This window comes from Gallinula chloropus (assembly GCF_964237585.1).
Source record: "Gallinula chloropus genome assembly, chromosome: 11".
NCBI lineage: Eukaryota > Metazoa > Chordata > Aves > Gruiformes > Rallidae > Gallinula > Gallinula chloropus.
Window position 1 is genome coordinate 4,892,287 of NC_140096.1, and position 25,989 is coordinate 4,918,275.

At 64.0% G+C, this 25,989-nt stretch overlaps 1 protein-coding gene across 2 annotated transcripts; it reads right to left on the reverse strand.

Moving 5' to 3' along the window:
- Positions 1–9,038: 9,038 nt before the first annotated feature.
- Positions 9,039–25,139, reverse strand: TSC22D3 (TSC22 domain family member 3). Of its 2 annotated transcripts, none has more exons than XM_084269115.1 (3): positions 24,695–25,139; positions 10,845–10,896; positions 9,039–10,253 (listed from the first exon to the last, which is right to left on the reverse strand). In XM_084269115.1, exons 1-3 carry the CDS (start codon positions 25,015–25,017, stop codon positions 10,008–10,010), a joined length of 621 nt encoding a protein of 206 aa, XP_084125241.1. In that variant the 5' UTR covers positions 25,018–25,139; the 3' UTR covers positions 9,039–10,007. The 2 variants fall into 2 exon arrangements, with proteins under 2 accessions (XP_084125241.1, XP_084125242.1); XM_084269116.1 differs by lacking the exon at positions 24,695–25,139 and adding an exon at positions 11,202–11,353.
- Between the last annotated feature and the right edge of the window lie 850 nt (positions 25,140–25,989).

Sequence of the window (25,989 nt, forward strand, 5' to 3'; positions counted from 1 at the left end):
TGAGCCCAAACTGAGGGGGATGGGAGCGGATGGGGAAGCTAAAAAGGGCCTGTGGATGTGTGAGCATCGCTGCTGCGGGAGATGCACCAGCCGCAGAGTAACACACTCGCCCCTGCCCTACAAACAGCCCGGCGCTGACCCGGGCTGCCAGCCAGGCAGGTTGGAAAGCAGGCTCTGAGGCTGGACTCTGCCTCACCCCCACCCTCCTGAGTCTCAGGACCTTTCCACAGTCCAAAGGTCTCCTGAAGAATGAGTAACAGGCTGTAGCAAGGCAGCAGCCTGTGGCCCAGTGCCTGGCAGCTTCCCCCCCCCCCCCGCCCAAACCCTGCCATGCCTCCCTTCCCACCCGTGGGAGCATCCCTGCTGTGGTACCGACCGGCACCGGCCCAGCCACAGTGCCCACCCCACCACACAGCCCATGTCACCCCCAGTTAGCCTGCGCAGGGCTGTGCTTTGGGGTGCTGCAAGGAGGGCTGGGGGCAGCTGAAGGGCTGCATCACCCAGCCCCATCCTCGTGGGGCTTCTGGAAGCATGGGGCAGCAGTAGCTGTTTGGCAGCAGGAGCAGCGTGGCTCTGGGCAGGTGCTGACACTTGTGCTGGATGTTTGCTGTTTAAAAATGGGACCACACTGATGTCTGGAGCACCAGGATGCTCCTGGAGAGTCAGGAGCCCCATCTCGTGCCTCTGGGATCTCTGAGACATGAGGTTTAGCTGTGAGTAGCTCAGAGGTGGCCAAGGACTGTCTTTGGTCTCACCAGCATGTCTTCTGCTGTAGGCAAGAGAGAGTTTTGGAAGTGATTGAGGGGGAGTACAGACCATTTTGGGGGGAAGTTTCTCCAGGGGCGGGGGTGGAAGGCTGGAAACACCGTGCTGCTTGGCACTGGTGCCAGTACAAATGGAGCCCACACATCCTCTGGAGAGGCATCAGCTTCTTGCAGACCATCTCTTGCCACCTCCTCCGTGCCTTGGGTGCCCCTGGCACTTGCTGCAGCGAGTGGGGCTGAGGGGACCCTTTGTCAGGGGCCCTCTTCTCCAAAACACCAGGGAAGTTCCACAGCAAAAAGCAAAGTCCAAAAACCAGGGCAGGGACCCCAGCTGGGGAGATCCTTTTGTGTGGGAGATCTCCTGCCTTGGATGCAGGCAGTGACCGGCTTTGGCTCAGGGTGGAGGGGGCTCAGGCAAAGCAAACAGGCCTGACTGCCACGCTGCGTCATCAGCCAGTGCCAGGGCCCCTGAGTCCAGCCTGTGCAGCAGTGGCCCGTGACCCCGCGGCTGCAGGGAGGCTGCAGCCCCCAGCTCACCCCTTTGCAGGGTGCCACCTGCCCAGTTTGGGGCAGGAGCCCTGGGAGGGCTCTACCTGGGCCCTGCCTGCACAGGGGCTGCTATGGGGTGGGGGTGTTGGAGCACAGAGGTTCCCTCTACCCCCCCACAGCTGGAGGGCAGAGTGAGTCCCTTCCCCAGGGATGGGAGATGGGGCTGTGCTGCAAGTGTCACAGTGGTGAGACAGTTGGTTTCTGTGCTGTCCCCCATCTTAAGGTGCAAAGGAGGGGAGCCATGCACTCCCCCTTCCCTCTTCAGCCTGGGTACCCACTCTGTGAGTGGGAGGACTTCCTGGGGTGGGGGAGGGGGAGCAAGGGGGAGATCAGGACCCCAGCTGGTCCTAGCTCAGCCTCATGTTCCCAAGGTGACTGCTCAAATGCTGGGGGGCTCCAAGGATCTCTTCCCTTTCACAGGGGTCATCCCCACCAGACAGGACCATGGAAATTCAGTGTACCTGCACTGGGCAGCTGCTTCCCAGTGATGAGGGCTGATGGAAAGAAAGGCAATTGGCCATGGATCATCAGCTGTCTGGCCCTGACCCTGTGTATTGGCACCTTCGCTGCCACCTCCAGGTCCCCAGACAGGACAGGGACCACGGACCAGCTGCAGCACAGCGCTGCCCACAGCACCAGGAGCCGGCCCTGCCCAGGGCTGAGCTGCAGCCATTCCCCAGAGCCGGGAGCTGCCAGGGAAAGGGTGGGAGCAGCCCGGAGCTTGCCAGGGTGACGCCAGGGTGGTGGGCAGGCAGCAGGCCCAGGCTGCACACACGGTTCTTCTCCTTGTATGGCACTGACCAGGCGGTGAGTGGCCTCCTCCCCGCCACGCCCGCTCGGTAAACACGCCTGGCACCGGGGCGGCGATAGCCGTGCCGAAGGCCGCGCCGCCGCCGCGCATCGCCTCTGCGGGGGGAGCGTCTCCCTCAGGGGCAGCGGGGCTGACCCACCCTCACAGAACCACAGAATCACAGAATCACAGGGGTTGGAAGGGACCTCCAGAGCTCATCAGGTCCAACCCCCTGCCAAAGTAGGGTCCCTAGGACAGGGCGCACAGGTCAGGTCCAGAGAAGGAGACTCCACACCCCCCTGGGCAGCCTGTCCCAGGGCTCCCTCAGCCTCACCATGAAGAAGTTGTTCTGCATATTGGTGTGGAACTTCCTGTGCTCCAACTTGAGACCATCACCCCTTGTCCTGTCCCCACAGACACTGAGAAGGGGCTGCCCATGTCCCCCTGTGTCCCACCCTTCAGATATTTATAAACATTAGTAAGATCCCCCCTTAGTCTTCATTCCTCAAGGCTGAACAGCCCCAGTTCTTTCAGCCTTTCCTCACAGGGATGGTGCTCGAGTCCTTTGATCATCTCTGTAGCCTCCTCTGGACTCTCTCCAGGGGATCCCAGGGAGCCCAGAACTGGACACAACACTCAGGATGGGATATGGGCTTGGCAGGGGCAGGGAAGGGGCTGGGGCTGTGGGTCTGTCCCACTGCAGCACATCGCCTTTGGGCAGTAAGGCGCTGGGGTAGCCTCATGTGCCACCAGCTGTGTCAGCACCGGGCTGTGGCAGGAGCCGGCGGGAGCTGGCGCGCTGCCCCGGCCAGGGCTGTTTGTGTTTGTTGGGAGATGCCGTGCCTGCTGCCTTCCTGCCCCCACAGCTCTTGGGCAACCTCCCTGCGCTAATCATTGACCAGGCCGGCGGCTGGCAGGACAGACCTCGCACACCTCAGGGAACCCTGAGTGCTGAGCTCAGGGGAAATGTCCCTCCTGGGGACAAGAGAGATGTGGCAGAGCATTGCCCGCGCTGCCACCCTCGCTGAGGTCACAGCCAGCTGCCTGCGCTGTCCCCGGGCACGGCGTGTGGCACTCTGGGGTTTGGAGTGGCAGCGGGACGTGCAGGGATGGGACACTCAGCCTGTGTCCCCCCGCTCTGCCCCTCGGCTGCTTCCCAAGTGCCCCCCTGGGCTGGGGGTGGGGGCAGGCCCATGGTGGTCACAGCAGGGGCTCAGGGAGGGCACTGCCGTGCCTCTGCCCACCGGTAAAGCCCCAGCACAGCCCTCCCGGAGCCTGGAGGCCCGGAGTTCCCACACTGATTTTCCCGGGGATTATGCTGTTTCTAATGATCAATTAAAGCAAATTGGCCGGGTCCCCCAGGCCCCTAAATCCTGTCTAATCCCTGGCACCTTCTTTAGCTCCCATTGCTCAGTCATTATGTGGCAGTCCCCGGGGTGGAAGCGGCTGCTCCGAGCGTGGCTCTTCCTACTCGAAAGCCTTCCGGGTCCCTGGGGTGTTTGTCTGGGTTTGAGGACTTGCTGTTTCTAATTGTTTTATTTGTTCTGGTGCTGTTTGCCCTGAATGAATCTCCCTTTCTTGGCAGGAATGAGGAAGTTCACTTTCTCAGGAACATTTTACTGCTTAGCAGCCGCCTTATCGCCTCTAATAGATCCCATTAACCTTGTGGAGCAGTCACGTTGGCTCTGGCACAGACGGGCAAGGGGAATCTCGGGTTGTTTGTGTGTCTTGGGCACTCCTTTCACCCTCCTGTGCCACTGAGCTGGGCTCTGCCTTCCTCAGCGCCTCCTGTAATCAACACTGTCATTCAGTATCACCTCCTCCTCGTCCTGCATACAAACACCATCCCCTTCGCTCTCCTCTCTTGCTCTTCACCAAGCTCCTCGGTGCTGTTCAGCCCTGTTTCTAGCTGGGAAGGTGAAACCCTTCTGTGACTGTGCAACAGCAGCCCCCACCACTGCCCCAGCCAGACCTGGAGGACCACCACAGCACACAGACCCACAGCACCGCAGGGACAGAGCTGTGGCTCTCCCCATGCTGATGGCTCCTCTCTGGGCTTGTCCTTTCTCCAGCTGGCTGGCCATGAAAGGGTAGATGGTGCTGCTGGCTCCCTGAAGCACAGCACCCCCGTGCCACACATAGGAACCTTTAGGGACAGTGGGACCCAGCGTCTCAGCAGGCTGTAGCATTTGTCCAAGCTGAGGACATGGCAGCATCCCATGGGCCACAAGACATGTAGGTGTTCAGGGCAATTTTTACTGATTTTTTTTTCTCCCCAGTGGGAAAACCCATCCTGTGGTGCCTGAGGATGCAGGGAGGATATGTGAGGGTGGGGAGAAAGAGCTGTCTGGCCTAGAAATGTCTCCCTGGGCCCTTTAGGCATCTGGGGAGTCCCTCAGGAGGCAGGGAGCGATGCCATGCCTGCGGGCAGAGGGGTGGGTGGTGTCTCGGCCCCGTGCACACCGCAGCAGGGCTGCCTGCGGTCCCGCTGCCTGGTGACCGCCTGCTGTTTATTTCACTTCCTGGAAGCACCCAGCGCCTGTGGCTGGGTGTCAGCACAGGGTGCCGGGGACCACAGACCGCTGGGAACACGGTGTATCTTGGGTGGGATCCTCCTGCCTGTGGATCCCTCACCAACAGCGAGCCCGGTGTCACAGTCCCTGCCCCCCATGTCAGGCTGGGGCTCTTGCTGTGGGAGGTGTCCATCCTGCCAGGGGTGAGGGGCTGGTGGTGGACCTGGGAGGGGGAAACAGCCCCATGATCTGCCCCATGGCTGAAAACCCAGTCAGGGCTGGAGGTTGGCACTGCTGGGTCCCATCCCAGCCCCGTGCGGGAGGGCGCAGGTCTGGGCTGGCTCCCTAGGGTTGTATAATGGCAGAACAGTACGTGCTGGGACTGCCTGTGCTTCCAGGGTGCTGCCTGTGTCCCACAGGTGCCAGTGCCCGTGGGCAGGCGGAGCTGGCAGAGGGCACGGCGCAGCGTGCCGGCAGTGCGCAGGCTCCCTGGCAGCAATGCTGCAGCCTGGTCCTGGCACACAGGCACTGGGACCAGGCTGGCCCGAGCTGGGGCTCGACTCTCACTGCCACATCCCCAGATGGGACTATCTGTAGGAGCTCCAGGGACCCAGCCTGGCCCTGCCTTTCCCAAGGGACATGAAATGCTGCAGAGGGGAAACTGAGGCACAGCAGAAGGGCCAGTACTGCTGAGCAGCAGGGGAGGAGGCAAGTTGGACCAGGAGCCCTGGCTCTGAGCATCTTCTCAACCCTCAGCACCCCTCAGGGCTGTGTGCAGCCCCAAATGGGGTGGTTCTCCCTCTCCTCACCCCACCTCCCCTATTCTCCCAGGGTCCTTTGCTGGATCCTCCTCTGGCCACATCTCTCCCCTCTTCTGGCTTCTCCCACAGGGCAGTGCCCAGCCAGGGCAGGGGTCCCAGTGCTGGTGTGTGTACACGCTCTGACAGGCTCTTGTGCCCGCTGTGCACAGACCTCCTCCACCCCCAGCCACTGCAGGTCCAGCCCTGCGGCTGCCGCTCGCGCTGCTCCCCCCACGTCACGGCACCGCCGGCTTCCCCTTCCCAGAGGGTGCCCAGGCCTGGGGCTGGTCCCCAGCAGCCTGAGGTGGGCTAAGCCCAGCCTGGCTGGAGCTGCAAGGCGCTCTGCATCCCCAGGGGAGATGGATGGGGCTGGGAGGCCTACGTGGAAAATCCCAGGCACATTTCTCTGCGAGGCTCCCGCGGGGCTGGGCCGGGCTGGGACACGGCGTTCGAGGAGCAGGGAGGGAACACTTGCATAAGGCCGACTGCTTTGGCTGCAGCTGAGTCTTCCCAGATGGGCTCCCGGCGTGCACAGGGAGAGAGCAGCAATGTGCAGGGTTGGGGGGTGTCTCCCAGCATACACCTAGCTTTTGGGTGGACCTCCAAACCCTCTGCTCAGCCTGTGCTGCTCCCAGCATCCTCCCCAGGCAGCTGCTTGCCCGGTGCACGGTGCTCTGAGCGTTGCTGTGAGTGCACTCTCCCTCTCTGTCACTAAAAGCCCCTTAGCCCCTTTCTCCATCATGGCCTGGAGGTGAGCTAGAGTCCTGGCTGGAGGGGACCCCTGGAAACCCATCTGCCCCAGCAGAGTGGGAGAAGAGGGATGCATCCATATCCCATCTCCCTTTCTCTCCCCTCCCCCTTCCATCCTCATCTCACCTCCAACCCTGTCCCCATTCCCATATCTGTCCTCAGCCCCATCCCACCTCACTCACATTCCCATCCTCTTCCTCCCCACATCCCCGCCCCATTCCACCACCTCCTTCAATCTCATCCCCTTCTCCATCCCCTTCCTACCCCATTTCCATCACACCTCCATCCCCCTCCTTACCCTCAGCCCCACCCCCCTCCTCACCTCACCCTTTTGCCCACCCTGACACCCCTTGGCCCAGGGACGAAGGGAAAGGGGTGGGTGCACAGTCCCCCTCCTCCCAGTGCCCCAGGGTGGGGGTGGGAGGTTTGGGGGGTGCTGGGGTGCCAGGCAGTGGCTGGGCAGTGTCACACCCAGCTGGGAAAGTCCCAGCAGCAGCTTCTGGGCTTTTCTACCCATCAGCCATTTTTAGGAAGTTCCTGCTGTGGGGCCTTAACCCCTGGGCTGCCACAGGGCAGCAGGGCCCAGGGGCTGCCACAATGGCCACCAGCCAGCTTGCTGAGCTTGCCTTGGGCTTGGGAGGCGGGATGCGATGGGCTTGGTGCCAGAGCTCAGGCCAGAGCAGGCTGGCAGCCCCCAGCCTGGCTCCTCTCCCCCTCCATCTGCTGCCCCAGCCCTGTCCCTCTGCTCAGCACATCCGTGCTGGGGCGGGGGGCTGAGGGAGGGTGCTGGGGGGACTGCACGGGGGATTGGTGGTCCCCAGCCCGGGGTAGCAGGGCAGCATGGAGCCAGCAGGAAGGCAGGGGCATGGGCACTGCCTGCTGCTTCTTCCATTGGCACAGTGTAAGGGGATGCTGTGTCCAGAAGGAGCCAGCAGCCTGGGAAGGGTGTTTGCAAGCCTCTTCCATAACCAGAGGGCCTGGGAGAGGCCACAGGGTTGGTTCACCTCCTCTAGTGCCAGGAGCAGCAGAAGCTGAGCCTGTGCACAGGCCCTGTGCACCCTGGGGGCTGGTGGCCCCTTCCCCTTGGCTTCCTGGGTGCTGAGCCCGAGGGTCCCTCTCCTTTCCTGCAGCTCCCAGGGGTGGTCAGGGATGGGACAGGGCTCAGCCAAGCGCAGCTCCTTGGTGGCATCAGGGAGGGGTTTCTGGTGGGGCTGCCCTGTGCCATTGGCTGGCACTGTGTCACACCATGCTGCGGGGACAGCAAAGGGCTCTGCCCACCAGTGGGAGGAAGGCTGAGCTGGAGCTTGTGGTTTGGGGAGGGTGGTTTTTGTGGAGTTGTTGTGATGAGCAGGGTCTGCCTGGGTGCAAGCGCCTGCACCCCCACCACAAAGACACATGAGAGCTGCATGGGACCCCAGGGCCATGGGGAGGGGACAGAGGATGGGGAGAGGTGATGAGCAGGGTTCCAGACTCCAAATGCCATCACTGCATCCCTCGAATGCAGCTGGGGTGTGGGGTGCTGCGGGGCCAGATGGAGCACAGAGCTCAACACGGCAGCTCCAGCCGTCCCCAGCCAGAGAGGGGCAAGAGGGGCAGCCACAGTTTCCCAGCAGCTGGGAGCCCAGTGGCACCCCTAACAGCCACTGCAGCAACACAGCATCCCACTGCCTGGGAGAGAGCCCCTCCTGCAGAAACATTGCCCCCCAGCTTGCTGCAATGCCTGGACGTGCAGGGGGTGTGCACAGAGCTGGGGACATGCGTGGTGCAGGGGTGCCTGAGCCTGTTTGCACACACATCACCCCCCAGGGAACACAGCCACACGCCGGTACTCACACACGCAAGGCACACGCGTGTACGTGCTCAGCCATCACACCCCAATGTCTGCAGGGCTGCGATTGGGTGCCAGCCCTGGGGCAGGCAGTACAGGAAGGGGACAGGCCCCCAGAAGGGTTTCGAGCCCCACAGCCTGTGTTTTGCTGTTTACCCGGCGTTTCCAGGACAGCAGCCGTCCCCAGCTCTGCCGTGACTCACACCGTGCTGGGGCTGAGCCACCCTGACGGCAGCAGGGACCCAGAGCAACGCAGGGACCCAGAGCAGCCTCACTGCCCTGAGATGCTACCAACCCCTTTGCTGGACCAGGGATGTCCCATGCTGGCCCAGCAGTCACATTTGGGGTGTAAAACCCAAGGAGAAAGACACTGCACCCAGCTTCAGCCATCCTGCAGCTCTGCTTACCACCCAGCATCCACAGAGCTGGAAGGGTGGCTTGCTTTTTTCCTCTCTCACACCTGCCCCATGGAGCTGAACCCAGTGCTGGCTGTGCCCTAAGACAGGGATAAGACCCTCTTACCCCCCATCCAGCACCATTGCATCCAGCTGGCCCATCCTCTGATCATCACACCACGTTTCAAGACAAGTTTAAGAAAAATAATAATATAATAATAATAATAATAAAGTGATGTTTGTGAAAAGCAACAAACCAGGGGAGTAAGAATAGAGCTGGGGGCACGGCCTGGGAAGAGTCTCCTTTGAGCCTGCCCCCCCCCCCCAGTCACAGCACAGCCCTGCAGGATCAGAGCCCCTGTCCTTACCACATACACAGCACCACAAAGGGAGGAGGATGCCTGGTGCATCCCCAACATCCCACCTTGGCTCAGCCAGGGCAGGTCAGAGGGTACTGACCTGTATGTCAGCCCCTCCTCCCTCTCCCAGCTGGAGAGCGGCACAAGCCCAGTCCCCAGTGGGTTTGCAGTACAAGATCCTCACCAATCCCATCCCAGCAAGCTACAGCCCCTTCCCCAGCAGCCCACGCTGCACCCCCCCCACCCCAACACCCCTCCCTTCCAGCACAGACACAGCTTGGGCTGCACACTTATATAAAAGTAGAGTTTATTGCCATTTCTACCAAGATTTACACAACTGTGTCACCGCTTCCGACGTCAAAAGGGACGTCCCGTCGCTTCCCGTAGAGCTGGCTGGGAAAGGCGGGGAGCCCAGGAGCACCCCCCCAACCCAGTGCACTGGGGCACAGCCCGCTGTGGCTCTGCCCCATGGTCAGTCTGGATCCTCCCAGCACTGCAGCAATGCTCTCTCAGGGTGGGTGCCAGGGAGGGGTGAATCCATCCCCTCCTGCGGCTGGCAGCGCCGAGCACCCAGCTTGCAGCTGCTGGCTGGTTCCGTCCTGTCTTGAACCGCTGGCTGTACAGAGGTGGGCACAGCTGGCCCAGCACCGTCGGGCGCTGCCTCGTGCCTGTGTTTATACATATAGATGGCTACAGAAGATGCCCAAACTAGCAAAACAAGCGTTTTCTCCTTGTAATCCCCACGCTGGTGCGCGTACAGCCATGCCCTACATCGCGACTGTCACCACCGGTGCTGCTGAGAGTCAGTCTTGGGTGCCAGCACGCTCCCGGGTGGCTGGCGGGACAGATCGGCATCACTCACTACACAACAGTCTTCCTCCAACGTCGGGCTCTGCCAGAAAGAGGACCCCCCCCCTCGCAGAGGGCTCAGTGTGCCTGCCCTCCAACCGTGTGGATTGAGGCCACCCGGGGTGTTGTGGATGCCCAGGTTTCAGGGGAGCCTGGGATCAAGTCACAGCTCTGCTCCCGGCACACGGCTGGATGGGGAGGGGTCTGCTGCCCGCGCCTCCCTCGCAGAAGAGCATCCTCGTGCTGGAGACGGCCGCTGGCTCCGCTGGCCGGCCAGGGCTGCCCCGGAGGGGCACGGCTCAGCGCCGGGGGCTGTCAGTCCTTCGCATGACATGAAGGTGGAAACGATTTTGCAGGAGATTAAGTAGAAAGAGTTCTGTGGCTCTGCCCACCCCAAGGACAGAGCCACCTTACACCGCAGAGCCCCCTGAGTGCTGGGCCGGGGCAGCCGCCCCAGGGCTCTGCTCCTCCGGGCACAGGACCTCTGCAGGGAGGCGGGACTGGAACTTCTCCAGCTGCTCAGGGCTGGCAAGGGTCTTCAGGAGGCTGTTTTCACGCTCCAGCTGGGAGTTCTTCTCCAACAGTTCTTTGATTTGCTCTTTCAGAACCTCCACCTCCTCCCGCACCGCATACATCAAGTGATTCTTCACAAGATCCTGCGAAAGACCATCAAAGAGACCAATCACTCCAGGGTTACCGGTTACGCCCTGGGGGTGCTCCCACCCTGCCCTGCAAAGCTCTGCCCCCCAGCCATTCACCCAGCGCCTCAAGGCTATTCCCAAAGGCTGCCTCCCTGCACCCAGGCCACGGTTCAGTGTTTGTCCCACGCTGCCTCCCCCAGACCAGCACCCGCAGCATCCCTCAGATCCCCCATCTCCACGGTCCCCACCGCTTCTGGAGGTAGTCCCCAACTCCCACTATTCCTCCTCGGGGGTTTGGCAGGCTGCACCTCCCCATCGCTCACGGGACCTGGCTTGGTACCCCACATCCCTGGAGGGTCCTTCCCAGGTGCCCCCTTCGGCAGGCTCCCTGCGCACTGCGGCGCTGCCGGAGCCAATGAGCTCAGCCAGCTGCGGCAGGCAAACAAAGGAGCCGCTCTGCCCAACAACAGGCTGGGGAGCAGAGACCCCCATTCTGGGCAGAGACCCCATCCGAGGAGCGAAGGGCCCCCAAGCAAAAGCACCCAGGGAAGGGGAAGGGGGGGTGTGTGTGTGTCACGGCGCGGGGGGAACAGCGCTGCGGCTCACCATCGCCTGCTCGATCTTGTTGTCGATGGCCACCACGCTGGCTCCGGAGGCACTGCAGAGAGAGGAGAGGCAGAGCGTTAGCAGTCGGCCCCCAGCACCCCATTCCCCGGGGATCCACGCTCCGGGACAGCCCCCACCCAAGGCTGCAACTCACCGGGGCTTTTTCCTACACTGGGGATCAACGCACCGCTCTCCCCGCCCCGCAAACCCCCTCGGAGCACCCGGGAACCCCCCCCCCTTTCCTTCCGCGGGGCAGCGCCGCAGGCTCTGCGGGGCACCCAGCCGCCCCCCAGCCCCGACAGCAACGCGCCGGCGAACAGCGGGGCGGACCGCGGCCGGTACCGGGGCTGCCCCTACCTGTTGTCGAGCTTCACAGAGACCACGTCCCCCCCGAGCAGGGAGGAGAAGAAAGAGATGGAGAAGTTGTGGAGCTGGTAGACAGCCACCTCCATGGGGGACTGGTACATGCCGGTGCTCATGGCTACGGCTGGTGGATCGACGGTACCGAGCAGAAGACGCCGGACGCACTGCAGCTCCCCCGCCCGCCGGCCCCGCTTATAGCGGCCGCCCCGTCGGGCGGTGCCAGCCCCGGGCCCGCCCCCGCCCTGCAGCGCGGCGGGCGCTGCTGCCCCCGTGCCGTGACAGCCCTGCACCCCGGCTCTGCACCCTGCGCAGCCGCCCAGCCTCGCACCTTCACGCCTCCCCCCCTGCGCCCCGGCACAGCGCGGCCCCCCCATGCGCCCCAGCCCTGCGTTCTCACGAGCCTGCACCCCTCGGATGTACACCCGCTCCTGCACCCCTCGACCTCTGTATCCAGAGCCCTGGACCCCCATCCGCTCCTGGCACCTCCCAGCACCCAGCCCTCTCCAGCCCGCATTCCCCTGCACCCCCCAGCACCCCCCAGCACCCCCATCCTGTGCTCCACACAGCCGGGACGAGGGTGCAGCTGCGGGGGATGGAGGGGAGGGGGTTTGCTCGGGGGGCTGGGAAAAGGACGAACCCCACTTTCCATTGGGGAGGGGTTGGGGGGGTACACCCCTCCAGGACCGGGCACAGCAGGATCCGGCCGGGCGCGAAGGATGGACGGGGGGGGGAAAAGGGGGGAGGTCCGGGCGTGCCAAACACCGGGAGCGCCTCACCGAAACGCGAGTGGAAAAACAACAGCGCGGCCGCCAAACAAGAGCCGGGGCTGGAAAACACACGGGAGCGACAAACAAACCCGCCCGCAAAACAACCCCCGGGGTGCGAAACAGGCCCGGGCCCGGCCCCGCCCGGCCTTGCGTAACCCCGTGGCCGGGGGCCGCCCCCCCCCCCCCGTGGCCGGGGCCGGCACTGCACCGCGGCTGCGGACGTGCTGGGGGGGGAAACAGCGCAGCCCGGGGCCGGGGTTTGCGCCGAGCCACGTCCCCCGCCGGTGCACACGCGTGTGCAAGCGCTGGCGTCACGCCGAGCCTGCGGGTAGAGCGAGCGCAGCTCCGCTGAGGGGTGCGGGCGAGACGCACCCCTCCCACACCCCCGCCGCCCCCCGCCCCTAACACCACGGGGGCTGGGGGCTGACCCCGAGCCCGGTCGCGCTCCCGGGGGTGCCCAGCCAGCTCCGGCGCTTATCGCTGCCCTCTGGAGCGGGACCGCGCCGGACTTTGCCCAGCACCCGCTGCCACTGACCCCGCGGGCCCTGTCCTGCCCCAGCCGGGGCGGGTGCTGATGCTGAAGGGGACCCTGCACGGTGCCCGAGGAAGCATCAGCACGTGCTGCTGGGGACCCCAAATCCCCCGATCCTGGCCGTGCTGAAGGTGCCCGGTGCCTGGCTAGTGGGGCAGGCACAAGGAGCAGCCCAAGGAGCCCCAGCTGTCAGGTGTGCTGCAGTGCCCCTTCCTGGGTGGTTGGAGGGCTGTTTCCCCATTAGAAAGGGAAACTGAGGCACAGTGGCTGCTGCTCAGAACAAGGCCCTGCCAGCTTTGCTCCACAGAACACTGCAGCCACACTTCCCAGGGTAGGATGAGGACCACGGTGTCCTGAGCAGCAAAGGACACAGGCACCCTGCGTGCCACCTGTGAAGCACAGCTGGGCGTGTGCAGGGATGTGAGAAAGCCTCTCTTCCTCCCCAGTGCATGGGAGGAGGGCTTCTTCCCACCAGCATGTGTGGAACCCACCTGTACCTCTGTGGTCAGGGGGATGACACACGTCTCCCCATGCCAGCAACTAGCCTGGGCCATGCAAAGCTGCTGGGCAGGGGCTGAGCAGGGGGGCTGGCGCTGAAAAGAGCAGGCAGGGGCTTGTCCTTCCCCCCAAGCCCCAGGCTGGTGTGTGCCCCCCCCCGCCCAGCCCATGGTGAGACCCTACTCACCAGTCCTTCCTCCTGAAGAGGCTCGGGGAGTATGGCGGCTGGAAGGCCATGCCAGCGCCTGAGACCCCGCTGCAGGCCCTCCGCTCCCGGCTGCAGCCCAGCAGCGACGCCGGCTCCGCAGGCAGCCCCGGCCCCCCGACCTGCCGGGTGGCAGGGACAGCCCGAGTGCCGGCCACATCCCCGGGGCCGCGGGCATGGGGTAAACACGCCAGGCAGATGACCTCAGCCACGCTCAATCAGCCCTTTCAGGGGCCGGCGGGCTACTGTGCCACCCTGAGCCGTGCGAGGGCCGAGCGTGGGGCGGGCAGCTGCCCCCCTCCGTGGGCAGATGAAAGGCCCTCTGTGTCGCTTGTCCCCAGGGCGGCTGGTGGTGGGCAGGCTGGCAGCCCCCAGGGCACGGGGCACAGCGCTGTCCCCTCAGCCAGGACAGGCCCAGGCTGCCCACCCCGGGGGTCCTGTGACTCGATTTCCCACTGCAGCTCAGGGAAGGTGCTCGTCTCCCTGCTGAGAGGGCAGGGAAAGGGGGGAGGTGTTCCCTCTCCCACTGCTGTGACACCTCCTGTCTCCTGCAGAGAGGTGGGCAGCAGCAGGAAGACAGGATGGGCAGATCCCAGCCTACCCTTAGCCCTGGCAGCCATGCCTCAGTTTCCCCATCTCCCATCTTACTGCCCCTGGCGCAGCCCCCTCCCAAAGGAAAGCCCTAAATCTTTAGTGCCAGAGACCAGGGGCTCCAGGATGGACAGACAGCAGCCTGGCTCTGGGGTCCAGGGGCCCTGCTTAGCCCCTTCCCAGCACCGCACACAAATACCCAGGGCTGGGGCAGAGTTGGTGGTCTCCACAGCTGCAGGAGCTGGGAGGAAGCACAGCAGCAGTACAGGGAGGAATCACCTCAGCTCTGCCACTTCCAATATTTTTCCCATGGTGCTGAGACTGTTGCAAAAATAACCAGAAGCCAGTCGGTGCCTCCCTCCCCCCAGCCCTCCCGGGGTCCTTCCCAGCCCTGAGCCTGCCTGGAGCAGTGAAGGGCACTGCCCTGCTCCCGAGACCCTGGTGGGGGCTTTTTAGGGATGGATGTGCAGGAGGGTGGCTTCCTCTTCAATTAACACACACACACACCAGTGCTGCACACAGATGCACATGCAGGCCCTGCACACCCCACACCCCCCACGCAATCCTGCACACCCCACACACACCTGCACACCCTGCACACATGCACACCCTGCACACACATGCACACCCCCCCCACACATGCACTCCCTGCACACACATGCACCCCCCCCACATGCACACCCTGCACACATGCACAACCCCCCCATGCATACCCTGCACACACATGCAACCTCTGCACACACATGCACACCCTGCACACATGCACACCCTGCACACACATGCACACCCCCCCACACCTGCACACCCCCCCCCCACACCTGCATACCCGTGCTCCTTGCATTCCCACGTGCATTTTCTACCCCATAAGGGCATGTGCCCTGCACACACGGGTGCACACCCTTCCTGCACACATGGCCTTACATACCCTGCACGCGTGTGCCTGCACGCAGATGCGTGCACATGCACTTGTGTGTGCAGAGCCCACACGCACACCCCTCCAGCATGTGTGCCGGTGCATCCTGTGTGTGAATGGCAACAGCTCCCCCTGCAAACACACACACACACACACACACACACACACACACACACACACACGCCCCTGACTCAGCCGGTGTAGACACACACACGTGGAGTCCGGGCAGCCCAGCTGCTCCCCTGTGCAGGGGGGAGACACCCCCAGCCCCTGAGGCAGCCCTGCTGCAGCCCAGCCCCGAGGTGGGAGCAGCAGCTCCCAGCTCTTCCGGACCCCTGCTTCATGCTGGGCTCTCTCCAGGCTGTGGACTGGAGCCCATGTGGGCTGTCCAAACACCTCCCACAGCAGCAGAGTCCTGTGTGGGGCTCCAGCTGCACCCAGAGAGGTGAGGGGGGGGCTTTCCCAGCCCCCCACAGCCCTGGCCGGCATCCTTGGGGGCTGCTGGCCCCACGCCAGCAGGGATGCTGTGATCCACTTCCTCTCCCACCACCCCACTCCTGCTCCTCCAGGGCCTGGCAGCATCTCAGCAGGGTGGGCAACATCCCTCCCTGTGCTTCTGACAGAGCAGGGGCTGTGGACTTGCTGCTGTCCTATGGCACCAAAGGCCATGGTGATGGACACCTCGGAGCAGGCTGTGTGAGAGGCCAGTGGTGTGAGCTACATCTCTGTGGCAGCAGCACGGCAGCCCTCACATGTGTGGCTATGGGAGGTTTGTCAGGCAGGGAGGGCTCTTGTCTCGTGCCTGTGGTTATTTTGGGAACAATAACAGCAGCCACGATACAGGGTAATTGTGACACTAATTGTTGCGCTCTCTGAGGGGAAAAAAAACCCCCATGGCTGTCATCGAGCAGCGAGGAGCGGTGGTGACAGCAGCCATTCCCTGGGGTCACCCCCAGCAATGGCTAGCAACCCCTCAGCCAGCCCACACACAGCCTGTGCCCCAGCCCCGATCGCTGGGGTGACACTGAGTGACCACCCCCTCCTCTGCAATAGCACACGGAGGCACGAAAGCTCATGGGCTGCAGCCCCCAAGGGGGGTTCTGCCAGGCTGGAGCCAGGGGTGGCAGGGAGCCTGTGATGGGATCAGTCATCTCGTGTCCCAGCACCCTACACCTGCACCCTGTCATGGGTCAGGGGACACAGCTGTGGCCCCAGGGACGAGATTGCTGTGGCACCAAGTGTCACACATGGACCCCGTGCCAGGCCCTGACGATGCCACTCACCAAGGGATGCCCTTGCCCCATCAGCTGCTGGTGGGAGCTGGGGGAACGGCCAGTGCTGCAGGACCAGTCCTGTCTCCTTCCCCTCTGCTCTTCCCCAGCCCCAGGCTGCTCTGACTGCTCGGTGGCAGCGCTCCTGGCCTGCTCTCTCCCAAGGACTCGGCTCAATGGGAGGAAGGCCCTTCAGAGGGTCCGAGGCGTGGGAAATGTTTATTGCCTGGCCTTGGAGACACTGGAGAGCAATACGGGAAAGGCACGGAGCCAAAGCTGCCCAGGCTGCTCTGCAGAGCCAGATCTCCAGCTCAAAGGGTCAGAGCAGAGGGGGAGAGGAAAAGCTGCTGCTTGCAAACACACAGCTAAAAAAACTCTGCCTTTCACAGCCCCGAGTCCCGCAGCCGTGTCTGTGCCGGCCAAGGGGACTGGGGATGCCAGCACCACGCCAGCCGTGCCTCGCCGGAGCAGCAGGACACCGGCGGCTGGGTCTCGTGGGAGCCCATGGTGGGAAGGGCTGGGTGTGGGACAGGTCTGTGAAGCCCCAAAGTCTCACCATGCAGCAGCCATGCCATCGGCCGTCGCACTGCCAGCGTCCCCGGCTGCACCCGCCGCCCCGCAGCGCCAGCACAGGGGTGCTATGCCAGGCCCCAGGGCTGTGGGCTGGAGCTGTCAGCTCCCAGAGCACACCAGTTGGCCAGCTCTTGGTTCCCTCATCCCAAAGACGTCCTGTCCAAGCTGTTTACTGCAGACTTGGCACTGCTGCTGGCTCAGTCGGTGCCTTGCAGGGGCTGCCTGGGACCTGTGGTGGCCCCGTGCAGCCAGGAGCCCTGTGACGTGGTTAATGCCTGGCAGAGCTTTGGAGGACACATAAATCCATCGGCCCATGGTATGTGCTGCCCCAGAGCAGAGGGCTGCACCCCCTGCCCCCCAGTACATCTGTGTGTGCCCAGGCAGGGATGCTGGCTCTGCCTGCAGAGCCAGTGCTGCTGGCCTGGCTACACCTAATCCCAATTCCAGGGGACAGCAGAACAATGGGAAGAGCTGTGCAGGGTCTGGTCACGGCCTCTGTAGCACCTGGGAAGCCCAGGGAGAGTTTGCCATCAGGGAAGGTTGATGGGGAACCAGCCCAGCCCTCCCTTTGCCACAGATGGAAGCAGAATGAGCTCTGGTGGGCAGTGGGGGTCTGCGGTGGGCATGGGGAATGGCAGACCCCCCGCTGGGCAGCGGGGCACGGGCAGGGATTGCAGCCTGGGGACTCCTCCAACCTGTTGGGCTAGAGGAGGCATTGCGGGCGGGAGGAGGGAGCCCTGGCAGGCTCCCATGTCCAGCTGTTGGGCTGCCTGCTTCCTCTGATAAAGGTACTTGGCTGTACTCCCAGTTCTGGTTTTTCTGGCGTGCGAGCGCACACCCCAGAGCCGGCCTGCTGAGAGCTGCAATTTTTCTTTCTCTAACTTTGTCACCAGCCCCTCTCCTTCCTCCCATACCCCCTCCCTCCAGGGCACCCCAGTAGCAGCTGCTCCCCAGCAGCAGCGTGAGGAGGGGAGGTCAGAGATGAGCCGGGCCTGGCAGAGCCCTGCCCATGATGCTGCACGCAGGAAGCCCCCAGAGCTGCTGCTTCCCCAGGCGTGCTGGGGTAGGAGGGGAAGAGGAAAAAAGGGCTGATCTGCTTCTTGCCAGCCTGGACTGTGCAGCCCAACCTCCCACTTTGCCCGTGTTCATTGACACCAGCCCCAGCACATGCCCTGCCAGGGGCTTTGCAGTAAATCTTGCCCCCCTGCCGCTCCCCTGCCCACACAGGGTCCCACAACCAGAGCATGCCGGCGGGGAGCAAGGCATCAGGTATGGCACAGCCCAGCAAAAACCCCCACGGCGTTCTGGTGAGCATCACTCCTGGCTGGGCTGGGGTAGCATAGTCACAGCCCTGCTGGGGATGCCCAGCCCCAGGGAGGATGCGCAGACTGAACCCACAGCAGAGTTTTTGCCCACAAATCTGTCCACAGAGCAAAACACTTCACACCCACGGGCCCTGCAGGTGGAGTCCCATAGCTGAACAGCATGTTACCACCTCCCTCAGGAGCCATGCCCTGCCCGCAGGTCTCCTGCCAGCCCAGGCTCTGAACTTCAGGTCCAACCTCATTTTGTAGCCCGGTGTACCACTTTGGACAGTCCCAGCCATGTCATTCCCAGACCCCTGCTCCCCTTCTCCAGTCTGGTGTCAGGGAACCAGGGACAGAGTGGAGGTGGCTGTGATGTTGAAGGGACCACCCCAAGCCCCAGAGTGCAGGGCAGGTGGGGGCCTGCCAGTCTGGCTCTGCCCTCCCTGAGCCCCTTGCTGGCCAGGAGAGGGCTTTCCCGGGGATGCCCAGCCCCAGGGCAGGGCCTCTGGCATCCAACAGCAGAAATCCCCAGAAAATCTACAGGCAGGAGCGGGAGCTCTGGAGCCATGCTCAGCACTGGCAGCTGCTGCCCTGCGGCGTGCAGGAGTGCCCAGCTCGCTAATTGGGAGGCAGCTCATTAAATAATGAGAGGACAGAAACCGTGAAGCTGCGAGAGAGCAGTGTGCTGGCACCCCAAGCTGCTCCTCCAGCCCGGACTGACCCATTCACCTGTCCCTTCCAAAGGTGCTGGAGCTTTGTGCTCCCTGGCTGGGCCTGACAGGATGCTCACGGGGGGCCCCAGCACCCCTCAACAGCCCTTCCCGGGGGCTGGCAAGCTGGACCCAGTGGGGGGGGTGTGAAGCTGGGCCAGACACAGCCCGGTGAGGGTCAGGAGTGGGAGAGGAGCCAAACCCTGCCGGTGCATGAGCCGGCCACCCCACAGGAGGTCAGGCAAGGACGCGTGCTGGGGCTGCACTGTCTCAGCAGAGCTGGTTATTAATACCCCTCCTGGCCTTTGCGAAGAATCCCGGGCATTTCAAACTGGGGCTGCTTCGTTAGGACCCTTCCCTTGCTGACATTTCAGAACAATAACAACATGAAAGACAATAAGCTGCTGGCAGGACACGTACCTGCGGCACTGCCGTGGCTCCCCGTGAGCCCGGCCTCGGCTGCCAGCTGTCACCTGGCTCATGCCAACTCAAGGGGACAACCTGAGCCTGTCCCCTGCCTCCAAACCACCTGGAGCAGTCCCACTCCATGCCATGGGGGGATCACCGGCACAGCTTCCCTCCAGGCCGTGGGGACGGTCGTGTCCTGTCCTGCGACATCGGCCACCCCGCTGCCTCCCCAGGCAGGGCTGCCAGCCCCAAGGGAGTTGCAGGCTGGGGGTGCTGAGGACGGGGTGACACCCTAACTCGGGGCTTGGGGAGAGGTCCAGGGCTCTGTGCTGCCACTGGTGTCATGCTGCAGTAGACCCCCCCTCAAGTATATATCCGTGTATATATATATACACACACACATCCCCTAAGGATGCAGCCGGGATGACGAGCTCCCGCCCCGCAGCCAGCAATGTGCGGCACCTGGATAAATATAACTCGGAGCTCACTGGCAAAGCACGGCGTGGGGACAGGTTGCAGCCATCCATGCCTCCCGGCCCTCACCCCTTTCACCTCTCCCCAGCCTCCCCAGGGTCCCAGCTGCTTCCCAAGGGCAGGCGCTGCCCGGCGCAGACCCTCTCTGCCCTTGGCAGCCGCCGCACAGGGCATCACACACGCAATGGCCGCATCCCCCGCGCCCTGCAGCTGCCGGCTCTGCTGACAAGCGCGCAGCCCCCTCAGTCCCACACGGGTCACGGTGCCCTCCACGCTGCAGGGTCAGCTGTAACCCTCTCTGTGCTGGGGGGTGACACCGGGTCCCAGCCCAGGGAAGCACGCCGGGGATGCAACCTGTCTGCAAAGGCACTGCCCGTGGCACCCACAGCCATGGCGTGTGCCAGGCAGGATGCAGGACAGGCTGTGAAAGGCTCCAGCTCCTACTCACAGTGGTACCATCCTCAGCACCATCCTGGATCAAGCCACATGTTGCCAGGGAAGGGGAGTGGGGGTGTGATGCTGGGACTGGGGCAGACCCCAGTAGCCTGCTCCAACTCCAGCCTCTTGTACACCTGAAGTTCAAAGCCTGAAATAAATCCTGGCCAGCATTTCCCTCCCAGGGCCATGCTGCCAGTCCCTGCCTGCCCTTGGGACACCTGCTTAGAGCTGGGTGCCTGCCCTGGCAGACCCATCTGCAGGGAGCTGAGGTGGTGAGCTTCCATGCAGCTGCTGTTAGTGATGCTGGATGTCAGCTCAGCCGTGCCAGGACCCCTTGGCCATAGCCACATGGCCAGGGGCAAATGGCTTCCTCCTGGAGGGCTGGAGGTGCTGAGCTCCAGGGCACACTGGGGAATCTCCTTGCTGGAGGGAGCTGGGTCTTGCAGAAGTGGGCAGAGACAATGCATGGTGCAGTGCACGCCGCTGCCAGCCCTGCTGAGCCACAGCGAGGTGAGCATGGTGTGCCACAGCCAAGCTGGGCTTCCCAGGACCCTGCAAGCCTGGCCTGCAGAAACACTGCCCCAAAGCTGCTGGGTCACAGGGTGGGGGTCCCACGGTGGCAGGATGCCCATGATGAAAACCCAGGCAGGCACAGCTGACCAGCTGCCTGGCGCCTCCCAGGCAGTGGGAGGATTTGGCCACAAATTTGGGCTCCCCAGAGCCAAGGCTCTTGCTGCTCTGCTGAAAGCTCCCCAGCATCTCAGCAGCCTACAGGGCTCAGTGAACCGCGCTGCAAGGCACGGGTGGCACCATGTGCAGCTCTGACCCCGGAGAGCAAAGCACACATACCCAGTGCCTGAGCCCAGAGCAGGAAGGGTGCCTGTCCCAGCCCCCTCCCCAGGCAGATCTGCCCCACGTGGGACAGCTCTCCGGTCTCACACCCACACCTCTCTCACGCTCGCACGTGCTCCCGCTTGCGGCCCCTCTCCCGTTCAATGGCTCCTTGTTGCTGCAGCCCACTCGGCCGGCAGGAATGCGCTCCCTGGCCCTGCTGCCCGGGATGCCCTTTACGCCCTGGCTCCTTCTCCTCCCGCATCGCTGCTGCAAAGTGACACCCGACGGATGGGAACAAGTGGTGCCGTGCCACAGATGCCACCCTGGCACCACCGCTCGGGCAGCTCTCGCTTGCTGGCCTGACCTTCTGGTGGGAAAGGCCTAGCTTTTCCCATCCCAACTCATCCTTCCCGCAGGCTCTCGGTGCAGCACAGCACTCCCTGCCCTCCATGCAGTTCCCTTGCCTTGCCCAGGGTCTGGGGGCAGGTGGCTCCCAGCCCCTTTCATGGCTCAGACCAAAGGGTGGGTCATTGCCCACTCTGTTCAGTGGAGCAGCAGGTCCTGCCGTGCCCAGAGAGGGTCTGGCCTGACAGAGGTGTCTCCTTGAGCCCCAAGCAGGACAGGGCACAGGCTGGTCGGGCTGCAAGACCTTATCCAGGAGCAGTGCAGAGGGCTGGCGCGGGCTGATCGATGTGGGCGAGCAGGTTGGCACACACCTCCTCTCCCCACCCAAGAGTCAGGTGGGGCCCTGCTTGAATCACACGCTGGGATGTGCCCGTGAGGGTGCCACTCTCCACCTGCAGCTCTGAGCCTCCCCTGTGCCACTGGCCCCCCTCAGCACCCCCAGCCTCAGGAAGAGTGCCGTGCAGTCACGGGGCTGGGGTTGCGCCTGGGTCCTGGGTGAGCAATGTCAGGGTAGTGGCGGCATTGCAGGGGGATGGCAGAGGGATGGCAGAGACCTTTCTGGAAATCTTCTCCCATCTGCAGGGAGGAGACAAGCCACCCGTCCAGCATAGCAGCAGCTGGCTTCCCTCTGCCTGGTGTTTCTGTGCACGCTCAGCCTCCTGGCACTGCCCAGGTCTCCTCAGAGAGCAGCTCATGATGCCCCGTGTGAGGGCATGGAGGGCCCTTTCTGAACAGGATCCACATACTTCCTGAGCAGGAGGGTTTCCTGCAGGAGCGTCAGCCCTGGAGGCAATCGATCCAGAGCATCCCTACCTTCTGCATCCCTCACAGCATCCCTGCAGCAAGGAACATGCACGGAGAGCCTGGCAGGGACCAACCAGCCGGAGGGAAACACCCAGAGACAGGATGGAAATGCTGAATGTAGGTTGTCTGAAACCCCCAGCACTGATGCGACCCTGACTTGCAGGGTTCGGGGCTTGATCCATCATGGGCTGAGCTGTCTCCAGCAGCCCCAGAGCCAGACTTAGACTCCAGAAGCAGCTGCTTCATCCTCTCGTGACATGCTGGACGCCGGCCATGCACCAGTGTGTACATCCACACGACCTCCCCCTCTTCCCATGCCAGTGTAGGAGCGCATCAGGTAAAACAAGGGGCACAGACCTGCTCGGGCTCCCCAGTGCCAGCAGCAAGGGTGCCATTATCAGGCCTGTTATCGGGGTGTTCCTCTGGCACCCACAATCCCCTGCTTTGTATGCTATCACCTCTTGGGTATCTTGGCTCATTCCCCAGGAGGAGAAAGTTCAGGCTGGAGCAAAACAACAGCAAACACAGGTGTGGGCACACCTGCCTTCAGTGCCCAGGGCCATGCCCCCCGGTTCCCACACGCTGTGGCAGCCAGGGGAAAAGGGGGATCACCCAAGCAGTCTCCAGACCAGGCTGGCAACAAGGTGCCTGGAAGCAGGAGGCGATGGAGAAGATGCCCCAGCTTCTCACCAGGCTATGGCACGGCCAGTCACAAACAGGAATGCCCGGAGCCTCTTGGTACACAACCCTCACACCATGGGGGACACAGCTCGGGCACTGTGGTGAAGGCCACTTTAGGGCACAGGCGGGGAGACTCCCCGGTCCCATGGCACATCTGCTTGCTCCTGACCTCGGCAGAGCGGGCTGAGGCTCACCAGGAGCACCATGGGCATGGCAGGGACTGGCTGGAAAGCAGCGAGCCGTGCCCACGGCGCTCGCAGGCACTGTCACCGCTGCCGGCGGGCGAGCGGCCCGGATGCTTGGCTCTGCCAGCCAGCCCTGGGGACGGCGTCTCACTTCCCCTCCCCACCCGTGGTGCCAACTGGCTGCAGCCTCCCAAAGCAACGGGAAGCCTCTTGCTCCTGTTTTCCTCCCGGCTGGGCGGGCTCGCTTCCCTGCAGCCCGGAGACCGTGCCGGGTGCTGGGTGCCTTGGCGGGTGTCCCGGCTCCTCCTTTCCCACCTGAGCGGCAGCTCAGCGTTATGTAAGCGCAGGAAGAGTGTCTGGGCTGAGGGATGGCTCAGGAGGAGCAGCCTGCTCAGCGTGAGACGCTGGCTGGAGCGAGGAGGCGTGCACGCACTGCCTGGGCGGCTCGCACGCGTGGGGCAGCCACGTGTGAGCCCACCCGCCTCCCCGCCGGCGAGGGGAGTGACGAGGGGTGGTTTGCACGCCTGTGCGCGCACCAGGAGCGCACCCACCAGTGCACGGGCACGCAGGGAGGGGAGGGGGTGCGAGACGGCTCCAAAGGTGTGGGTGCTGCTGCACACCCCCCCTGCACGCTACCCCACTTTGGCAGCGGAACGCGCCCCAGAGCCCTGCCTGCCCTGCCTGCCCTGCCAGCCACACACGCACTGACCAGCCCCACGTCCCTGCAGCCCTGGGAGGGAGGATGCGTCCCACTGGCTGGAGCTGTGGGCAGCTCTGGGTGCTCCCACCCTGCGGGACCCCCTGGTCCAGCTCAGCTCCCCCAAGGCTCTCCCTGAAAGCCCCGGGCCTGCCAGCCCACAGCAGAAGCTGCTCCCCTTGGCTCTCCGGGCCTCCTGGGTGGCCGGCGGTGCCAGTGCAGGACCTGAGACAGCTCTGTCCCCTCCTCGTCCCTGGGGTCCCCCTCATCAGGGATAGACCCTCTGCAGGATAGCAGCCCCGAGGACACCCCTTCAGTGTCCAGTCTCCTCCGCCCACAGCGCCAGAGCAGGGGAGCAGGGAGGGACCCTGCACTCTTGTCTTCTCCAAACAGGACAGGGTGAAGCCCAAATTGATGAGACCAGCCCCGAGAACGTCCCCCTGCTTGGGCACCCAAAGTCCCATCCCTCATCAGACGGTTCTGAGCCCTTCTCTGTGCTCCTTCAGGGGCAGAGCAGCTTTCCAGGGACGGGAAATACCACCCAGGCCAAATATGTCTCCACTTGATTTACTCCAGGGAGGGACAGAGAAGCTGCCTAAGAGAGCAGGACCTGACAGCAGGACTCCTGGGCACCCTACCCAGTTTCTCACTAACTCCAAAGGTGGCTTTTGAGGTGGCATGTCCGTTTCCCAAGTGACAAGCTGCCCCTCCCCAGGCAGGGTGAGGGGCATGGTGCCTGTCTGAGGATGGACACTGTCCATGCCCCTGCAGGCAATGTCTGCGTGAGTAAGATGCACCCAAGGAGATGCACACTAAGTCCAGGGGCCAAGACACACGGCTGGAGGCTGTTGTCACACACACAGGGCACCCATGGAGGGGCATCACTGGCTGTCATTGGGGCAGGGCCACCTGGACCTCCACCAAGGGACTGGGCTCTCACCACCCATGGCGGGTGGACTGGGCTCCCTGCCACACGTGGCCACTCACGCTTCCCTCTACCTCGGAACCCCCAGTGCTGCCATCCTAACTGGCTCCGGAGCCATATGGGTCCCTGTGCCCCTGCCAGCCTGGGGGGCTGCAGGCCACACGTCTCGCCCCTGTACTGCCAGCTCCAGAGCACACAGACACCCCTAGTTCACCTCCAGGGACATGCAGCACACAGGCAGCCCCTCAGCATGCGTCGGAGACACCCACCTGTGGAAGAGCAGGAGGATGGAGAGCAGGGTCTGGTCGATGTTCCTGTTGCAGATGCCCTCGTTGAAGAGGTAGCAGGGGTCCCGCACGACGGGCTCCAGCGAGTCCTGGCGCATGATGGAGCTCAGCTTGTCGGTGTTGAGGTTCTTGCGGACCAGCTGCTCCTGCAGCTGCCGGAAGCTGCTGACGGTGGGGCTGCCCAGGTTGTTGTTCTCGCCCCCGGCCCCCTCCTCCAGCCCGCTCCGGTTGGCCAAGTCCAGGCAGCAGCTGCAGCAGTCCAGCCCTACGGGCGACCGGCACTCCTCCGCGGGCGACGAGGACATCCCGGGACCCCCCCGCGCCTTGCCACGGCGGCGCAACCCGGGCCGTTCCCGGGGCCGCGCAGGGCGAGCGGCGGCAGGACGCACCCGGCTGCCGAGCGCCGCGCTCCGCCGCCCGCCCGCCCCGCCCGGCCGCCCGCCCGGCTCCGCCGCGCTGATTGGTAACGGCGGCCCCGGGATCGCGGGCGGGCCGCCCGCCGCCGCTCCCCGCCCCGCCGCCCGCCCCGGGCACCCGCCCCTTTCGCCGGTCCTGCCCCCCCCGGCAGCCCGGCAACACCCCGCGCCCGGCTCCCCGGGAGCTTCTGCCCCTTCTCGCCCCGGGCCAGCGGCGACACCTCGGGGTGGCCCGGGAGAGGGCAGCGTGGGATCGGGGGGACCGCGGCGGGGACGCCCGTCCCGCCCCGCGCCTCCCGGGGAGGGGCTGGGGGGGGGGGCTGGGGGCGGCGGCCGCACCAGCGCCCAGGCGGCTCCCGGGCAGAGGCTGGAGAGGAGGAAGGGGGGAGGAAGAGCCCCCGGGATGTCAGGGAGCCCGGAGAGCGCCGGCACTATCGCTGTCCCCGGAGCCGCTCACCCCGGAGCCAGGCGCAGGTGGAACAGGAGCCCGTGGAGCCGGGCGGCCGAGGACGCGGGGGGAGTTTTGATGTGCCCGCAGCTCTGGGGATAAGCGAGGGGAAAGGAAATATCTGCAGAGGGGGGAAAGCGACTTCCCTGGCAGTCCCGCATCCCAGGGGGAGCATCTCTCCCACCGATGAGAGCGGGCAGTTGGGGCACACTGTGCTGCCCTGATGGTGCTGGGATACAGGACCAAACTGGGACACACGTGGGGATGGCTGGGCTGTGACACCTGGGACAAGGAAAGGGAAGGTGCTTGGGTCCCCGCCAAGGAGCACACACAGAAACAGGGTGAGAAGGTGGAACAATGTGTGGGATGGAAGCTGGGCTGGGCTGCCACCACTGTCAGTCCATGCACCTTCT